This window comes from Vigna angularis, chromosome 5 (genome assembly GCF_016808095.1).
Source record: "Vigna angularis cultivar LongXiaoDou No.4 chromosome 5, ASM1680809v1, whole genome shotgun sequence".
In the NCBI taxonomy this organism is placed as follows: Eukaryota; Viridiplantae; Streptophyta; class Magnoliopsida; order Fabales; family Fabaceae; genus Vigna; species Vigna angularis.
This window is the reverse complement of record NC_068974.1, coordinates 12,043,627-12,064,667: the sequence shown is the minus strand read 5'-3', so window position 1 is coordinate 12,064,667 and position 21,041 is coordinate 12,043,627. Positions and strand designations below refer to the sequence as shown.

General features: G+C 36.5%; 2 protein-coding genes across 7 annotated transcripts in view; both read right to left on the bottom strand.

The window, feature by feature from the left end:
* Positions 1–8,299: 8,299 nt before the first annotated feature.
* The window catches only part of LOC108340277 (uncharacterized), a 28,275-nt gene continuing 15,533 nt past the window's right edge, over positions 8,300–21,041 (bottom strand). For 4 of the 6 annotated variants that reach the window (XM_052877425.1, XM_052877424.1, XM_052877423.1 and 1 more), the window contains 2 exons: positions 10,265–10,622; positions 8,300–9,104 (listed from right to left, as the gene is read on the bottom strand). In XM_052877425.1, the coding sequence (XP_052733385.1) occupies positions 8,386–9,104; positions 10,265–10,586 (1,041 nt within the window). In that variant the 5' untranslated portion in view covers positions 10,587–10,622 and the 3' untranslated portion in view covers positions 8,300–8,385. Of the gene's footprint in view, positions 9,105–10,264; positions 10,623–16,342; positions 16,645–21,041 lie in introns of those variants that run through there. The other 2 variants (XM_017577534.2, XM_052877426.1) reach the window with 2 other exon arrangements.
* On the bottom strand, positions 13,204–16,332 carry LOC108339224 (uncharacterized). Its single transcript, XM_017576363.2, has one exon. The coding sequence runs from the start codon at positions 15,729–15,731 to the stop codon at positions 13,224–13,226; it is 2,508 nt and encodes an 835-aa protein (XP_017431852.2). The 5' UTR covers positions 15,732–16,332; the 3' UTR covers positions 13,204–13,223.

Sequence of the window (21,041 nt, the reverse complement as noted above, 5' to 3'; positions counted from 1 at the left end):
TTGTTTTGAGATAAGCGACTGGACGTAGGATTGGTAAGATCCGAACCAGGATAAAATCATCTGTGCAAATTTCTCTCAACCTTACTCTCTTTGTTTGTCAATATTAATTGCTAAGTAAGTTTAACTGAGTAGAAATTAAAAGGCACAAGTTAGTATTAAAAACCCTCTTGGTTTGTTATTCCACGCTAACCATTCCGCTGCAGTCGCTACTGACAATAAGGATATTTTTGTCTACTAAAACCCGGTACACATTGCTAAAATGTACCAACTGAAAAATAGGCGTACGCGCGTTAGCAAACTCCTATATATATATATATATATATAACCCAAAATTGTTAACAAAAATTAGTTAGCTAATTACTATATTATTTAATTAATATAAAAGAAATATGCCGTAAGTATTTTAAAATAGAATCTCTTCGTTCATGAATTACTTTTAAATTTAAATGTAATTCGAATTGAAAGAAATTTACCTTTATATACGGAAATAACTAGTGTTATGAAAATTACATACACTTAAAATGAAAAAAAAGAACAAATTCAACATAATAATACTTTAAATGGAAAATAAAAAAATTGAATAAAAAGAAACTAAATTTAATAATATTCATTAAACAAACATATATAAGCAAAATAAATTTTCAAATAAGAAAAAGTTTGTATAATTTAAAAAAAAAAGTGTAAACTTACACAAAACTATTTATTTTCCTATAAATCCAGCTCAGTTTAGATAAAGTATTTAGTTGATGAAAAATGACAATAACAAAATATATACACATGTTTTACCAATACAATCTAGAACATACCTTTGTCAATATACACAATACAATCTTTACATATTATCACACAAACAATTACATATAAAAAGTTAAACTATCAAAATGAAACAACTTTATTTATAATTCATCATAAGTATATATTTACAAGTCAATCAATTCATCGGATCATTTCTTCAATTACAAGCATATTCATATAGTCTTTACTAACATTTTCTGGAAGATTTGAATTAAGCACTCACTACAACTACTAGATACTAACACTAGACCTGTTTTAATTTAGGTATACAAACCTCAACTACATGATCAAGGTAGGTTTAAAGTGTATTTATACCTAGAATTCACAATAAGTGTTTTGACAATGCAATAAATTTATCTTCAACTTCTCACCATAATGTCTTAGTTTGTGTCACTTAGACCATCAGTAAAGTTAAACATTTATGTTACAACATAGTTTTTTGTTTAATACAAAATTCAAACAATAATTCATAAATCATCCTAAATTTGTCAATGATTAAGTATATATAATCAAAGATAAGTCATTTTATTAATAGGAACCTTTTATTTGCCAATTAAAACAACCTGATGAAGACCGTGAGATTAGAAAGACACACTTAAACAATAACTTTTATAGGTGGACAATTGATCAAATCAGTCATCATGCTCGATCGGGTAACAAGAAAAATCAACTATAGAAATATGTAACTCATGGTAACTAAGGTCTTTTCCATAATTTTAGGTTATGATTAAAGAGAACATAAAATAATTGTCCATATGTTACTTATCCTGAGATAGTGACAATCTAACTAGATTAGAATACATGAAAACAAAATGTAACACATTACCTAACAAAAGAAATTGATATTGATTTATGAAAATGTGAAATTTCAACTATACAAGAAACATATTCATTCAAACTTCTCAAGAGGGCTATCATTAAGAACATCAAAAGGAAATGTGGGAGTTCAATATGCCTCCTATGTAGAAAAAAATATATTATGATAAGAAAAAGTAAAAGTTAAAAATAAGCAATAGTTACAATATATTAACTTGTAAAGCAACTATGGAATACAGAACCTTATGCTAGCTATTTGAACACCAAATAATCCATTTTATTTTGTCTAAAACTCCAATGTGTGAGAAAGAATACCATAATTGAAATAAGTGTATTTATTTGTTAAAGGATACAAAAAGAAAAGGAGCAACATAGCAAAAGGAAGAGAAGTAATAAAAGAAATTACAGAAAATATATAGGAAACTCATGCATCAAGCATTTTTTGTGACTTTAAAGTGCATCTAACAATTACTTCCGAGATGACTTGTAGTTTCTATTAGATTTATCAAGGGAGGGGGTTCACTAGAGAGATACAATACTAATGAGACCTAAGCTCAACAACATAATAGATTGACATCACTCTCTGCCCAAAACCTTAAGGTAATGAGTCTTCACCTTTATATGGTGCCCCTTCAAGGGTGAGTCCCTTCTACAATCATTGTACTCATCTAAGTCGTCACCAAAACTAACAATCGACTCTAATACCACTTGTTAGGTTTATCAAGGAAGGGGGTTCACTAGGAAAATACAACGTTAATAAGACCATAGTCCAATCACATAAGAGATTAACAACACCTTTTACCTAAAACCTTAAGACCATAGATTAATGGATCTTCACGTTTATATGTTACTCTACTTTTTCATTTTTAACCAATATAAGACTTAGACTCATTTGAAATTCTAGTAATTTCTTCTCAACAAAATAACATTGTTTTTTAATTTCAAAGTTTACGTAAATTTTATTTTTAATAATTTTTTTTCAATAGGAACCATTTTTTGTAATGCATGGCTAATTACATGCAAATTATATCATTTGAAAAAAATTTGTGCCCCAATGCCAAACTTATGTACAGCTTAATTGCATATATTACAACATTATGTTAGTATTACATATGGGTAATTCAATATGTATGACATTTACATGTACGTAATATCATAAACCATAATTTATCTACTGATCCATTTTGTAGGTAAATATTAACATGTCAACAACAAATTTCTTGTAATGTTCATCATTCAAACAACATGTGGTTGCTCAAGCCATACATCAATTTTTTACATGGGTATGAAACTTAGTAGGTCGTTTCACTAAGTTATAAGCATGGAGTGTAATTGGTGGATGCCATATGAAATTAATTTTGTATACATTAAAGATGTTGAGATGTTTATGAGTATCAAAGTGATATGATTACGATGATTACATGTATTATGTAACTAATATTACTAAGTGGTTGATGACTTGTGTGAAAGTTAGAGGGTTCAGTGAGATGTTAATTAAGGTTTACTATTATATTAAATCATATAAACGAGGATGTCAATGTTGAGGTTGATGAAGATCTTTAACATCAAATTGAGATAAAGAATTACGAAAAATACTTTACTATATATATACAAAAAATGACATATTATCATGCAAACTGTGCAATATGACATGTATTAGTCTTTCAATTAAAACTTAATATCAGTTTTTGGAAAGCACTCAATCATTTTGTATGATTAGTTGATTAGATGGATAAAATTTGGTAACTTTAATGGAAATTAGTTATATATTAATGTTGTTCTTTATATATTTAATTAAATAGTTAGTTTTTATTTTTGTCGTGTTTTTATAGAAGAACATAATTTGAAAAGAACAAATGTGGAAAAAATTATATGTAATGTATATTTTATATATGTAACCAAAATGCGTGTGCGTTTTCTTTATTCCCTTAAAATTAGGTCGTGTAGTTTATATAAAATAAAATGACTTTGAAATATAGAAAAAGAAAATATTGATTTAAAAATCAATAAATATATGTATAAAAGTAAATGAAGTAAATATATTTATAAAAATCAATAAATATACATATATATATATATATATTCAATGATCAAAACTATAATTTTTAATTGATAATTAAAATAAGGTTTAAACCCTCATTTGGTCCTCGTATTTGTGTGTCAATCTCAAGTGGGTTATCATTTTTTTTCTGTCTCAATCGGGTCCATAAACTTGTTAAAATGAGCCAATTAAGTTCTCTCTATTAAGTTTTCATTAACGTCGTTTACACATGCTGAAGTGTAATTTTTTTTAGATCTCGTGGCATGCTGAGGTGTATTAATTTTTTTTGAATGGCTTATTTGTACATTCAAGCACGACACTCCTCCTCGCCCACCGTCCACTACGCCGCGCAATCTAGAGTCGCCACCAAGACAATGTTGTAGTTGTCGTACGACCGAGCATTATCACCGGAGCACTGTCAAGGGTCGTTGCTCCTCACCTCCACTGGCACCACCACCAACAATCACCACTCACAAATTCAATTAAACCTAACAGTTTCAAGCTCACAAATGGGAACACAAAATCAAAATCCCAATTCAACTCCAACTTCCAAAAATGTGATAAAAAAACCTGCATAGAAAATCCAATGAACCATCCCGGAAATCCCAATTTCAAGACCGCAATACACTAACAGGAAATCCCAAGAGAACCCAATCAAAAATCAGAGAAAGATGGAGAGAAAAGGAAGCTTGCCCTTACGCCATTGTCAAGAACAGATTGGAACCCTGGTAAGATAAGAAATCAAGAAAATTGAAAAAGAATGGGAAACAATCATAACAGTAAAATGGTGCTATTCTACTACCCACTTCACTATAGTCACAATAGTGTTCCCACTGCAAAAGCAATCCACATAGAGTTCATTTTGTCCTCTGTGGAGGAATCCTTCTCAAATTCTACATTATCAGATTTTACATTCCCTTTGAAGCAAGTTTTACCAGACCCATTTCGCTTTGATTCAGAACAATGCAAAAATGATAGCAGTTTAAGAGGTAGAGCATCCCTAACTTTGCGTGCAACAAGATAACCGTGTGGACCATGCCCATCAAAAACACCACAAAAGATCATATCTTCATACATGAAATCCTACACAGATACAAATCCAAAACATGATCAGAGAGCATCCATCGCCGGTGGGGCAGATGAATGCGAAGATCTTCCCGGAGGGGTAGATGTTCCTGGTGGGGAGAACATTCATCGCCGGCGAAGTAGTAGTTTGGCCGGAGTATATCAGCAGCGTCGGCGTGGATCCAGAGTCGGATCTCGTATGGCCCAGTTTGAGACCACACACCTCTTTCCCTCAGCTCATCCATCTCCCCCGTGCAAACCAGAACCTTGAGAAAGGAAAAATGCTCAAAAGGAAAGACGAAGACGGTGAAGAATGATGAAGACTCTAAAAAAACATATCCCTAATGCAAGTTCAAGAAAAAAATCCTTAATTTCCTGCCACATCAAAAACTGTTTTTTTAAATATAAATATCCACGTAATTTAATCCTTATAACTGAGCTAATAATATATGCACCACGTCATCAGAGTTAGACGGTGTTACTGATAAATTAACGGAGAGGGCTCAATTAGCTCATTTTAACAAGTTTATGGACCCGATTGAGACCGAAAAAAAACGATGACCCACTTGAGATTGGCACACAAATACGATGACCAAATAAGGGTTTAAACCTTAAAATAAAAAAAAATCTGGAGGAGATCATAATTGAAGTTATTTTAAATTTAAAAGTGTTAGATATATTATCTTTATTTTATATTTATCTTTTATTTTTAGTTAGTTTGTTATTATTTTGTATTTGTATTTTGGGTTTAGCTCATATTTCTTCTATTATAAATAAAGAATACTATGTGTGTATTTAACACAAGGGAGATTAATCCCAAATATAGTTTCTCACTATATTCAACATGGTTTCAGAGCCTAAGATTCTTTTGAGGAAAAATTTTTGGTGTCTCTGCCACTACATTTGTCGCTGCCGGCGGTGGCGCCATCTACTGCTGGCGACGCCGTCGTCTACTACTATTGTCTACCGCTGCCACTATCAGAGTTTAAGTTTCGACTGATGATCACATGGCTTTGATCGTCTCGGTCAAGCAACCACTATGTCATCAATAACGCCTTCATTGGAGCTCCTACGTGCTCTTAGCGCCTTTTAAAGTTATGGATTTACTCCTTTTTTTGTTGTGCATTGTGGCATGTCTAGTAGCAATTCAGAGCGTCGATGTCGCTCGTTTTCCTCTTTCAGGTTCATCGTTCGTTGTCGCACGTCTCATCTTCTCTCAAGCATTTATTTAGAGCATCAAGGTTGCTCTTGTGCCTTGATTAGAGAATATTGGATTTTTTTAATATTTCTCTCCCATATTCATCCATGGCTTCTTCCGCTGCTCTCTCTTCTGACCTCATTTTTTTTTGTCACCACATATATGCTTTTTTTCCCATGGAAAAGATGGTTCTTGTTAGTTTATTTATAGTTGTGGTGGTTCTCCAACAATTACCTCTTTATCCATTGGTGGCATTCCTCGGCGATTTGCAAGAAGAGATTTACATGGAGCAACCTCTCAAATTTGTTGCTTAGGGGAGTCTTTAGGTTAGTATTTTGTCTTCTATGTCGTCTTGCAAATCATTAGCAATTTGGTGTCACTCGAGTGTAGAAGTAGATATTTTCATTAAGTCTTTATGGATTATATTAGTAATAAGCTTGGTACATACGATTGGTATGCACAGCTTGAGGGGGAGTGTTAGATATATTATCTTTATTTTATATTTATCTTTGGGTGTTGCTCCCTCCACCACCCCAAGTGCTTCTGCACCTTCCCACTATTTTCTTTTATTCAGAAAATACTCTACACCTCACCACTATTTTCTTTTATTCCAAAAATACCCTACATCTCCCCACTATCCTCAACAATTTTTTTCTTTCTCTCTCTGCATTAATGCATTATGGAGCATTCATATGGCTTAAATTTAAACTTGTGATATATTGCAAAATATAAAATTGAGAGGAAACTTCAATATTAGTGCTTCTACCACTTTCATTTTATAAACTTAAAAGTTAGATGCAAATACAAAATAATAAACATAATAATATTAATACTAAATAATATATTATTATTATTATTATATACTAACTTTATAATAACGAAAGAACTAAATAAATTCTAAATCTTTAACAAATAACTTTTCTTTTATATTTTAAGTATTTAATAATATTTTTATATTATTTATTTAATAAATTAAATACTTTATTCAAGTTATTTGAGTCAAACATGTCGATAAGTTAAAACATAATATAATGTTAAAAATTATAGATATTGAATGTAAAAAAAACACACATATATATAAACATTTTTCTAGAAATTTAGAACAAATTTTTACCATTTATTAAGTAATTTGAAGAAAAAAAAATATTAAACAGTAAAAATAAGATTGAATCAAACTGTGTAAATATAATTTTACAATATATTAAAGTTTAAATCTGAGCCATGTGAATGCTCTATTAATGTGGAGAGAGAAAGATTGTTGAATATAGTGGGGGAGGTGTAGGGTATTTTTGGAATAAAAGAAAATAATAGGGAGGTGTAGAGTATTTTTGGAATAAAAAAAATAGTGGAGAGGTGCAATAGTACTTGGGGTGGTGGAGGGAGCAACACCCTTTATCTTTTATCTTTAGTTAGTTATTATTATTTATTATTTGTATTTTGGGCTTAACACATCTATTATAAATAGAAAACCCTATATTTAACACAAGAAAGATTAATCCTAAATATAGTTTTTCACTATATTCAACAAAAAGATTAAATTAAAAAAAAAATAAAAATGTGGATTTCTTAACATTTTAAATGAACAAGTAAATTTACGTACGAGTTACTTGAATATAATGTGTAAAATTTTATAAACATTATATTGCTTTTAGTCATTACGAGATAAATAAATAAATATTTTATATTTATGTTAAATTTCAAAGCTTTTTCTTAAATGAATTTTTCTCCTATAGATAATTATAATACAGAGATATCTCAAGAAAAGAAATTTAATAAATATATATATATATATATATATATATATATATATATATATATATATATATATATATATATATATATATAAAGAAGCATAAATTCAAGGCTCATAACCTATTTTCTCTCCAATTTTACTGAATAATGTCAATTTAGTCCCTCATCTTAAAAATATCTGAAATTGATCTTTATTTATTAAATTTTGCATCAATTTCCTTCTGTTAAATAGATAATTTTCAAGTAAATCTAATTATTTATTAGATATTTTAGGGTTTTCAATTTGGTTATAAGCCCTATGCACTTGTATTCTCATTTATGAATTTGGATTAATTTTTTCCTCCCTTTTTAATATCATTTTTCCTTACAACTTCCCTAATTCCAATACTATTCAAAAATTAAACACATCAAGATGTTTACAGTAAATCACGCACTGTTTATATCCACACACACACACACACACACACATATATATATATATATATATATATATATATATATATATATATATATATATATATAGTTTTGGTTTTTCTATCATTGTTTAACAGTAAACTCATTTTCAATCAACTACCGCAATCAAACAGTGACGGTTAATTTGGGGGAAAAAACGATTTTAAATGCAAATGAAATTGTCAAAATAATGCAAACCATGATTGAATAAATAAACTGTGCATCACATTTCCTAATGTGTTAAAGTTAAGCAAGAATGAGCATTCTACAAGATAATATCATTTGCTGACCTCCACACCCGAACATGTTTGTCATAGAATGAGCAAGTAGCCATCAATGGTTTGGTTTTCCCACCTAAATGATTTGCTTCACCTTTCTGCCAGTCTACTCCATAAGCAAGAGAATCATGTTTGTTGTAAGTTTCCAATACTTCAGCATTGTCACCTTTAATAGCAACAATAGCAAAACCATTGTGCATACATGCAGCCAAGACCAAGCCTGGAATGAAGGGGTGCTGCTTAACCCTCCAAACTCCTCCCCCTAAGCTAATTGAAGTATTGTTAAGGGGTTTTGAGAGAGACCTTAAATCCCATACCCTTAGGAATTCATCATAGCTACCAGTCAACAAGATATTTGGATCATGGGGGCTCTTCTCAATGCAAGTAACACCCATTTTGTGGACCTTAGAGCTTTGAAATACCACATTAGGAGGTCTATCTCGCAAATCCCAACAACTTAACTTGCAATCATCAGAGCCAGTGTATATCAAATTTGGTTGGTGAGTATCAAAGCAGGTTGTCCAAAGTTCAAAATCATGAGCCTTCCACTGTTCTTGTATTTCCAGCTTGGATTCAAGAACAGAAACAATAGACACAGAGCCATCAGAAAGTCCTACTGTGATAGATGTGGCTGAAGGGTTCCAATCCAGGTACAAGCACATAGAGTTGCTGATTTTTTCCTTAATGATCTCCTTTAGAGTAACCCCTGACATAGAATCAATAACAAATCTTTAGTACAAGGTAAGTGAGTAAAAGATGACAGGATATCTCTTTAGCAAAATACCAATTTAGAAATAACTTAGATGTCATGGATGAGTACATTAAGTAATGGAGAATATTTGACATCTTTGCAATTTGCGTAAAAAACCAAACCTATATAATAAAAAATAAAAAATAGCCGCTAACAGAAAAGTGTATAAAGTAACTAAAACACGAGGTCAAATAATTTGTAACAATGATTGTAATTTTCATACTAACACAAGGGATAAATCTTATATTAAAAAAGGCCATAAAATAGAGACAAATTATAATGCCAAAATAGGCCATAAATGGGAACCAGAACTGATGGCTGGATGTCATAAATTCATATCAGTCTTGTGGTGGGATTTTTAAGAGTACATGAGAAATTGTTATCAAATCTTAAGTCCCAACTCGTAAATTCCAACAGCTACACTTCTAAGTATAGGTAGCCAATTGACTGTTGAGTCTCGACAAGTGTTTATGTTTGCCCAGGTGTTGTTTAGGAAGTCAAGATAGATGCAATATTTCAATAGGGGTCAAAACAATCGAGCCTCACCATAGTCTGTTTTGTGAAGGCAATTAGCATGAAGTTTTGTTATCAAGCTTAGTGTTGTCAAATTGGTATTCTATGGTAATGATGCTTAAGAACTCAGCATCCATTGCGAATTCAAGATCACAAGAATCCAGAGTTGTCAACCCATTGTGAAGAAGCGAAGATGAGAGACTTTGAACAAACAATAAGGACTAAGCTAGCCTTGTTATCGAAAATTTTCACACAAGCACCACTGTATCATTCCAACATACCATGTAGAAAAACCTAAACCAACTAAACTTTCAAACATTTTATTAGTAACATGGACGAATCTTCAGTTTTAGAGCCAAACAAATGATAATTCATCTTGAGTACGTGCAACGTCTCCACCATAACTTGTGATGAAATTTTACCTAGTTTTTTAATATTACTTCTAAATATTTATATATTTGGTCAAATTTCAGCCTATCAGTCAGTACGAACTCTCAACTTTGACAACTTTTTATTTTAATACAGTTTTGAGTGTTACTAAGTTGACATGTTCATATTGAATACAGTGCTTTATAGAAATTAACCAAGGACTAAATCCATACCTTCCACACCGTTAGAGCAACCTTCCAGCATTTTAATTCTCAAGTATCCATCAGCATCTGCTTGAGCTAGAAAAGGATTCAAACGTCCTCCAGGTGGGCTCCACTTTATGTCAAAAATCCCAGCAGTTTCCTCACTAAAAACCATGTCAAGGTGGCCTTTGTCCTCATCAACATTGAAAAGTGATATGCTTCCATGTCGATTGGGCTGACAACCTTCTTGTAATGTGTAAGTGGATACCGCCAAAACGTTATGATACAAATCATACGGACAAAACTCCACAGCATCAGCATTCCCCTTTAAATAACAATGTGCTACGTCCATGCTAGCCGAATGATTGCCTAGCTATCTTATCAGCAACTTTGAATAAGACAACCAAATTTAAACGTTACCATATTGATTTCACAAGAACATAATTTACCATAGAAAACATATGTCAGAAGAACATGACACAAATCAATCCAAAATAAAGCACCCGACCAAAATTTTACGGAATGAAAGTTGTTGGATGTTTATAATGCACAATAAAGATTAGAACTACAGATTTTCATGTTAAAATTGCAGTTGATCAACTTGATCACAGATACCTTTTAAGGAACATCAAAGGAAGGGACCACGAAATATAAAATCCTATCAAGGAATCATAGACTCACCCAAAACAAAAGGGTTTCTAACCCTCGGGTATTGGCATTATCTAGTGTGTGGATGTTAGGTTCCTTTATGCAAGGAACTGAACAGCAGCAAATAATACTCACACACTCAACAGTATAAGAAATATGTATTGATATTTCCTCTGTAATGATAAGAAAAGATGAATATCGGTATCTCACTCTCCCCCAAGGAAGCCTCCCTTCCTCCACTGGCCAAGAGGTCCAGTCTTAATTCCAAAATCCTCATCCCCTCCCTCTCTCCAACTATTTGTTATTTATACTCTCTCTCTTTTAACAAACTCACCCTCTCTCCTCTAACTGATTTCCCCTCTACCCGCCACTAACTCTCTCTTCTTTTATTCCTCCTCATATACACTTTTAATGGTCTAACATTACCCTCCTCCCCAAGATCAACCTTGTCCTCAAGGTTGAAATCAGGGAACTGCTGTCGAATGTATTGTTCCTCTTCCAAAGTAGCTCCATCCAACCCACCGTCTTGCCATTGTATTAGAACTTGGGGAATTTCCTCTCCTTGTTGCAGCTGGTTCCTACGCTCTAATACCTTTAGAGGTGTGTACATAGGGTTGTCAACCTGTAGTTCAATGGGAAGATGCCCTTCCACCGAATGATCCCCTATAGCTAGCTTCAATTGGGAAGCATGAAAAACAGGGTGGATTCTTGATGTTGTAGGTAACTATAAGCGAAAAACAACTGGTCCTAATTGTTTCTCCACCAAAAATGGTCCATAAAACCGTGCAGAAAGTTTTGGGTGTAAGCGTGTGGGCATAGAAGTTTGTCTATGAGGCCGGATTTTCAAGAATACCCAATCTCCCTCCTTGATCTTGGTATCCATTCTCTTCCTGTTGGCATAGTGGGTCATCTGATCTTGAGCTCTGGCCAGATGATATTTAAGTTGTGCCAAAGCCTCATCTCTTGTTTGTAAGTCTTGTGCAACGGCTTCCACCACTGCTTCTCCAGGAATGAAACGTGTGAGAGTTGGAGGAGGTCTTCCATACACAGTTTCAAAAGGTGTGCATTTTGAAGCTCCTTGGTAACTAGTATTGTACCAATATTCCGCCCAAGGCAAGACTGTGCTCCAATTTTTTGGTTGTTCAGAACTAAAACAACGCAAATACGTTCCCAGCACCCTATTCAGCACCTCCGTTTGGCCATCTGACTCTGGATGATAAGCAGTACTCATGTTCAACTGAGTTCCCTGCAGGCGGAAAATCTCCTGCCAAAAAACACTCATGAATGTTGAGTCGCGATCACTTACAATGGTCATGGGTATCCCGTGAAGCCGAATCACTTCCTTCACCAACAATGCAGCGATGGATCTAGTTGTATAAGGGTGTTTGACTGGGATGAAATGGCCATATTTACTAAGTCTGTCCACCACCACCAATATAGTATCAAACCCATGAGATTTGGGTAATTTTACAATAAAATCCATACTAATCTCCTCCCAAATGGCTTTGGTTATTGGCAAAGGCTGCAACAATCCTTGGGGAGAAGCTGGCAAGTATTTATGTTGTTGGCATACTAGACATGCAGCCACAAAATCTGTAACAGTTTTCTTCATTCCTATCCAATGCAAAGATTGGGCCACCCGTCTATAGGTTCTGTAAACCCCAGAATGCCCTCCTGTGACACTACTATGGAATTCAGCCAATAAGCGAGGGATCCAAACAGATTTTGCTGATAAGACAAGTCTCCCCTTATAATGTAATCTTCCATGCTCCAACGTATAAGCTGGATGAGAGTTAGGGTCTACCCTTAATTCCTCCAACACTTTCTGCAAACTCTCATCTTTTTCCACCTCCTCCATGATCTCTTGAAATTCAAGCCAATATGGTCGTGATATCATCCGTAGCATCTTATCTGTTTCCTCCTCCTCCATGCCTTTTCTGGATAATCCATCCGCCACATGATTAGAAGCACCTGTCCTATATTTGATTTCAAATTCGTACCCCAAAAGTTTAGCTAGTCAATTTTGTTGACTTTGAGTTGTAATGCGTTGTTCCAGCAAATAACGCAAACTCTTTTGGTCAGTAAAGACGACAAACTTCTGACCCACTAGATACGGCCTCCAATGTTGTATAGCAAGCACCAGTGCCATTAATTCCTTCTCATAAATGGATTTGGTTAAGGAAGAGTCAGATAACGCCTTACTAAAGAAGGCTATGGGTCTGTTGTTCTGGGACAAAACAGCCCCAACGCCTGTACCCGAAGCATCACATTCTACAACAAAAGATTGCTCAAAATCAGGGAGAATCAACACTGGAGCTGTAGTCACTGCCTCTTTAAGCTTCTACAGTGCCATGGCCCCCTCTTTAGACCATTTAAACATTCCCTTTTTCAACAAATCAGTAAGGGGTTTAGCCATTTTCCCATAATCTCTAATGAACCTGCGATAATACCCAGTTAACCCAAGGAACCCTCTTAACTCCTTGATGTTTCTGGGTTTTGGCCATTCCAAGACAGCTGCCACCTTCTCCCTGTCCATCTCCACCCCTGCTGCCGATATCTTGTGCCCCAAATATCTCACTTGTCTTCTCCCAAAGTCACACTTTTTTTTGTTTGCAAAAAGTTCATGTTCAGCCAAGACTTTTAAGACTTGAGTGAGGTGTTGAGAATGCTCCTCCCAAGTCTTGCTATAGATAAGTATATCGTCAAAAAATACTAACACGAACCTCCTCAATAGCGGCCTTAAAATTGAATTCATCATGTCCTGGAATGTGGCTGGTGCATTTGTTAATCCAAAAGGCATCACAAGGAATTCATAATGCCCTTGATGTGTCCGAAAGGTAGTTTTTGGAATGTCTTCCCTCTTCATTCTTATCTGATGATACCCAGCCTTTAAATCAATTTTAGAAAAATATGATGCACCTTGAAGTTCATCCAGCAGCTCCTCAATGACTGGAATGGGATATTTATCAGCCACTGTTACCCTGTTCAATGCCCTATAATCCACACAAAACCTCCAACTTCCATCCTTCTTTTTCACCAATATTACAGGACTAGAGTAAGGACTGTTACTGGGCCTGATAATGCCCAAATTCAACATCTCTTCCACCTGACGCTCTATCTCAGCTTTCATTCCATGAGGGTACCTGTATGGCCTCACATTGACGGCCTCACTACCCTCTTTTAAAGGGATTCTGTGATCCACTCTCCTCTCGGGTGGGAGGCCTTGGGGGTCTCGGAATACCCCTTCAAAAGCACTCAGAATTTGTTCCAGCTCTACCTCCTCCTCTTGCATTAAGCCACTCTCTAAAGACAGCATTTCAATCCCTTTTTCTTTTATAAGAGCTTCAGGAGTCACTACCCTATGTGTCAATGATGGATCCCCCTTTACCTCCACTTCTCTTCCTCCATGCGCCACCTTCATGATGAGCTGTCCCCAATCTACTTTGATCTCTCCTAGGGAGGATAACCAGGTCATTCCCAATATTATGTCCACACCGCCTAATTCAAAGAGATATAACTTATCTCTAACTTCTAAGTTTTCTAATAACACCGAGACTCCTGTGCAATACCCGCTGGTTTCTTTCCTTTGTCCATCCCCTAAACACACTTTATAAGGGCGTGTGTCGGTGCACTCCAGACCCAGCTCTTCCACCAATCGGTTGGATATAAAACTATGGGTAGCTCCACTGTCAATAAGCACCAGAACTCTCTTCCCCTGCACCCACCCTTGCAGCTTCATCGTGTTCGATTGCGAGAGGCCACCCGCGGACAATCCCGACAACTCCATAGCCTTCTGTTCTACTTCGACACTTGCCTCCGCTTCTTCATCTTCATCCTCCTCCGCCAATATCATCACCCGCATGCTCCGTTCAGCGCAACGATGACCTGGACTGTAAGGTCCGCCGCAGTGGAAACAACATCCTTCTTCTCGCCGCTTCATGTATTCTTGATAAGGCAGGGTCTGAATGCCTCGTCCCACGGTTCCTCCTCCACTGTTACCAGCCTTCGAAGCCATAGTATTCGCACTAACGTCCTTCTTCATTCCTTGCCCTCCGCCGCCATTCACCGATCCCTCTGACGGTCCGCGAAAAGTTTCTGTCCTCGCCACCGTTCCTGAACTCGCGGAATATCTTCCCCACGTCGCTCCGCCTCTTCCTCCCACTCCACTACTTCCTCGCGACGTCCATCCCACTTGATCGATGTCCCTAGCTCTCTCCATCGCCGTCAACAAATCGCGTGGGTCATGCGGTCTCACAGTGTTTCGTAATCCCTCCTGCAAACCCGCGAAAAAATATCCCAGCAATTGGTCTTCGGTTACTCCGGTCGCCTGCGCCACGAGTACCTCGAACTCCTGGATATACTCATCGACGCCCCCTCTCTGTCGCACCGCGGCCAATTTCTCAAAGACGGTTCCCCTAATTAATCCGCCGAACCTCCACGTTGGATGTCGGGTTTTCTTCCGCCAGAAGCGAAACCAGTAGTTAGCGCTTCCATCCATGCAGATATACACTAACTTCATCTTCTCCTTCTCCGTCACTCCTTGGATGTCAAAAAATTTCTCAGCCTTCGCTATCCATCCTGTTGGATCAGTACCTTCAAAAGTTGGAAGCTCAACTCGCTTCATCCAACTGCGTTGTACGTCGTTCCGCTCCTCCTCCGATTCTTCATCAGAGCTCTCTGTCGACCTTCGTTCACGATCACCCTGGACGGAATTTCGACTCCCCTCAGAACTCCTATCGCGGGTTCCAGAACGTCTTCCGAGGGCTCGTCGAAACTCGAGAGTCATCGCTCGCATTTCTGCCTTCAACTCCTCCATCGTCGACTCCACAGCCACCATTCGTCCCTCCATTCTTCTCCTATCACGCGCACTCCTCTTCCCTCCAAAATAATCCGGCAGGTCGGACCAAATCTGTTAGGTTCCTTTATGCAAGGAACTGAACAGCGGCAAATAATACTCACACACTCAACAGTATAAGAAATATGTATGTATATGTATTGATATTTCCTCTGTAATGATAAGAAAAGATGAATATCGGTATCTCACTCTCCCCCAAGGAAGCCTCCCTTCCTCCACTGGCCAAGAGGTCCAGTCTTAATTCCAAAATCCTCATCCCCTCCCTCTCTCCAACTATTTGTTATTTATACTATCTCTCTCTTCTAACAAACTCACCCTCTCTCCTCTAACTGATTTCCCCTCTACCCGCCACTAACTCTCTCTTCTTTTATTCCTCCTCATATACACTTTTAATGGTCTAACAGTGGACTTCACGTTTTAATTTACTGTTTTGGGCTAAGTATAATGATTATCACAGTCAAGCACAGATTTAGAGTCAGTTACAATTTTTAGTTTAGTATGGAGTGAAGGGCACAATATAAAAATAATAATACTAGAAAACTCAATATAAACAAATTTACAAAAATAAAAAAGGGATTCAAATAAAAACATTGGCCCTGTCTCACCTTAACTCACTTTAAGAAGATCACAGTTCAGTCTAAACGTATATATAAAGTGCATGTACTGCCTCAATCAGCTCTATTTTAAACCATCGGCTATATATTTCTCAAAGATAGAAATATATATTTTTCCGGAGACCAACCAAACTCGGTGGTGGAGGAAGGACCAGCAGCAGATAGCACAGAGAGCAATAACAGCAAAGCGAATTAAGGTACACTTCTACTCCTTCTATTTCAAATGATAATTCCACTCTAGAAATCATCTCTGCTGTAGTGGATATACGTCAATTCCTCCATTATTGAGTTTAATTGTGAAACACTATGTAAGGATCATAATTAGAGAACATTTAAACAAGAAATAAGGTTTTTGCACCAAAGTAGGCAAATATGCCTTCAATATTACCAAAATGGGCAAATTTTGACCCAAAGTGAAGTCGTGGGGGGCCAAAACGACTTCAAATGAAGTCGTGCCCCCCCTGCACGACTTCACACTGTTCATGTTAACAGTGTTGAAGTCGTGCACCCCAAAAACGACTTCTGGGTCCTGTAATCGATTACAATGTACTGGTAATCGATTACAGAGTGGTGAAATCATGACCCCCCTGCACGACTTCAAATGAGTAGGCAGAAAACGTACTGGTAATCGATTATTACCAGTGTGTTTGTGGTCCAAGAACCACTCTGGTAAGCGATTACAATGTACTTCTAATCGATTACCAGTGTGTTTTTGGTTGGTTTTAGAAAATGATTTTGCATTTTACATATGTTATGTATTGGTTGTGTTATACAAGAAGAGAAAATAAATATCTGCAATAAGAAATATTAATAGTAATATATCAATAATGGATTTGATTACAATTGGGTATGATGACCTTCGTTGCGGCAGTAAGAGCATTTTTTTGGCTTATCTGGATTGGATTGATCCATTTCATTATGAAGCCTATTTGTAGATGGTCTTCCAGATGCCTTGCGTCGCATTTTAGGATCTGGTATGAAGTTTGGACCTGTATACGCAGACCAATAATCTTGATTTTGGATTGGGTGAAATTGCACTTCGTATGCCTTGAAAATGTTAAGACCAACACACGCAGAGTCCCACACTCCAACAACAATCACAAAGGCGAGGCCAACGACAACGACCACCGTGTGGGACTGGAGGACATAGATAGACTGCTTGCCTTCTTTATTTATAAATATGTAATTTGTTTTTCATGTGGTTTTAATTAATGAATAACATTTATATCATCATAAACTGGTATCCTCTGATGTTATTATTGCATTCAACTTTATATAGAAATCAATTTTAATAGATAATGCATTCAAACAATTCTAAAGCAAACAATAATCCCTCCATATTTGGTGTAATCCATTACCCTCGAGGCTGGTAACCGATTACAGTCTTTCCGTAATCGATTACCAGATAACCACTGTAAGGACTTACAGAATAATTTGTACTGTGCATGACCAGACTTACTGGTAATCGATTACAGCGTTTTGGTAATTGATTACCAGAAACTTACTGTAAGGGCTATACAGGAGTTGTTCTAATACATAACCAAATAGGCTGGTAATCGATTACAGGGTTTTTGTAATCGATTACCAGTGGGCTATGGTAATCGATTACAGAAAACCCGTAATCGATTACCAGCCCAACCCTAGTCTATAAATTCAATTTTTTCTCTCTCCTCACGAACCCATACCACTCCCACTCCAGCAGCAGCGGCTCCCAGCGTCTTCCATCCTCTCCAAGGTCCAAAATCATCTTCTCTTCCACCATTTTCACTTCAAAACACCATATTTTCACTCCCCTTTCAATTTTGTTCAATTTGCACCGATTGGATTTTGAAATGGCGGACTCTTCAAAAAGGCAAAGAGTAAGGGGGTCATCTTCTACAGGTGGAGGATGTCGCCGCCGTCAACCTTCACCGGCAGAAAACTCACTGTCACCCTCACCACCACCGTCACCCACTGCTGAACACCAAAATCTTCAATTTTCAACTTCTGCACTAGCCCAAAGGTATTTCTCCCTATTTAAAGACCGTCAAATCATTGAGCCAAAATATCTAGATGACGATTATTTTGAGAGCCATGGGTTTGAATTTTTTGGCATGCTCAAAAAGTTGGGATTGGATGAATTTTGCTGCGATTTTGCTCCATATTATCTTGATTTGGTACGTGTGTTTTATAGTAACCTCAAATTTTCTGAAAATGGAACAATGAAAACTGAGGTGAATAATATCCAAATTATTATCAAACCCAGCATTTTTGCTTCTATAGCCGATCTTCCCTCTGTTGGGTTGCCCTTTGAGGGGAAATTATTTGAGGATTGGGCCAATGAATACAATATAGACGTAGCCAGACAATTAATTTGTTTGACACACAATCCCCCTACCAGTAGAATTCTAGCCGGGAATATGACAGTTGAGGCTAGAGTATTACATTATACTATATGTCGTGTTTTGTTTCCACGTGTTTCTAACTTTGCACAGGCAACCGAGGAAATATGGGCTTTTGCACCAAACTAGGCATATTTGCCTCTTATATTACCAAAATGGGCAAATTCAAACCATATTACGAAAATGGGGGAAGTCGTGGGGAGTGAAGAAGTCGTGCACCCCAAGAACGACTTCTGATGACGGTAATCGATTACAACGTAATGGTAATCGATTACAGAGTGTTGAAATCGTGACCACCCTGCACGACTTCAAATTAGTATGCCAAAAACGCACTGGTAATCGATTACAACACTTCTGTAATCGATTACCAGGTTGTATTTGGTGCAAGATTCATTTTGGTAAGCGATTACAAGGTTGTTGTAATCGATTACCAGTGTGTTTTTGGTTGGTTTTTGAAATTTTGTATTGTAATTGTGGTGCATAGTTTGAAGTTTATTAAGTGTATTGATATGAATTTGTGTAAGCACACATTGTTCTTGATTACATTGTGATGTATTGTTTTGTATAGGAAGAGTATATGATTTTATGTAATAGAAATAAGAGAAAATCATAAGATGAAATGAGAAATGAAATTTGTAGTATTTTATTGAATTAAAAGTGCATTACATATGGAACAAGCTAAAATTAAAAGAAAAGGACAGTACAAATTGAAAGGCATCTAGGAAGATGATCCACCATGTGGAACAAAATGACGACGCAGATACTCAATGTCGTGCTCCACATGCTCAACTCGAGCATCAATAGTATCGAAGCGGTCACCCATGTTCAGCTCCAATTGTTCAAATCTTGCATTCATGCTATTGAAGCTGTCCCCAACAAATGTTCGGAGATCGTTTATCCCTGTCATGACCTCATCAAATCTACTAGTTCGTTGAACTGGTGGTAGTTGTAGTTGAGGAGGTGGTTGATTTTGAGGTTGAAGTGGAGGAGGAGAATTTCTGTGCACCCATCTGTTGTCAGCATTTTGGGTCAATCCAAATGATTGTATGACTCCTCCTGATATTGTCCAATGCCTAGTAGATGGGACAGATATTTCATCCTCCAATGGAACTTCAAAATGTTCTAGGATGCGGGTGACCAAAGTTGGATATGGTAAAGGAGCACCTGGCCTCAAAGCCTTCTTCATCCTATGTCGGATGAGATGGGTCCAGTTTATCTGTTTTGCCGTCATTATAATCCACATTATTAGAAGATCTTCCTCGGTTGCCTGTGCAAAGTTAGAAACACGTGGAAACAAAACACGACATATAGTATAATGTAATACTCTAGCCTCAACTGTCATATTCCCGGCTAGAATTCTACTGGTAGGGGGATTGTGTGTCAAACAAATTAATTGTCTGGCTACGTCTATATCGTATTCATTGGCCCAATCCTCAAATAATTTCCCCTCAAAGGGCAACCCAACAGAGGGAAGATCGGCTATAGAAGCAAAAATGCTGGGTTTGATAATAATTTGGATATTATTCACCTCAGTTTTCATTGTTCCATTTTCAGAAAATTTGAGGTTACTATAAAACACACGTACCAAATCAAGATGATATGGAGCAAAATCGCAGCAAAATTCATCCAATCCCAAATTTTTGAGCATGCCAAAAAATTCAAACCCATGGCTCTCAAAATAATCGTCATCTAGATATTTTGGCTCAATGATTTGACGGTCTTTAAATAGGAAGAAATACCTTTGGGCTAGTGCAGAAGTTGAAAATTGAAGATTTTGGTGTTCAGCAGTGGGTGACGGTGGTGATGAGGGTGACGGTGAGTTTTCTGTCGGTGAAGGTTGACGGCGGCGACGTCCCCCACCTGTAGAAGATGACCCCCTTACTCTTTGCCTTTTTGAAGAGTCCGCCATTTCAAAATCCAATCGGTACAAATTGAACAAAATTGAAAGGGGAGTGAAAATATGGTGTTTTGAAGTGAAAATGGTGGAAGAGAAGATGATTTTGGACTTTGGAGAGGATGGAAGACGGTGGGAGTCGCTGCTGCTGGTGTGGGAGTGGTATGGGTTCGTGAGGAGAGAGAAAAAATTGAATTTATAGACTACGGTTGGGCTGGTAATCGATTACGGGTTTTCTGTAATCGATTACCATAGCCCACTGGTAATCGATTACAAAAACCCTGTAATCGATTACCAGCCTATTTGGTTATGTATTAGAACAACTCCTGTATAGCCCTTACAGTAAGTTTCTGGTAATCAATTACCAAAACGCTGTAATCGATTACCAGTAAGTCTGGTCATGCACAGTACAAAT

Coding starts and splice junctions, on each gene's coding strand:
- LOC108339224 (XM_017576363.2), bottom strand. CDS start 15,731: ATGGAGGGACGAATGGTGGCTGTGGAGTCGACGATGGAGGAGTTGAAG.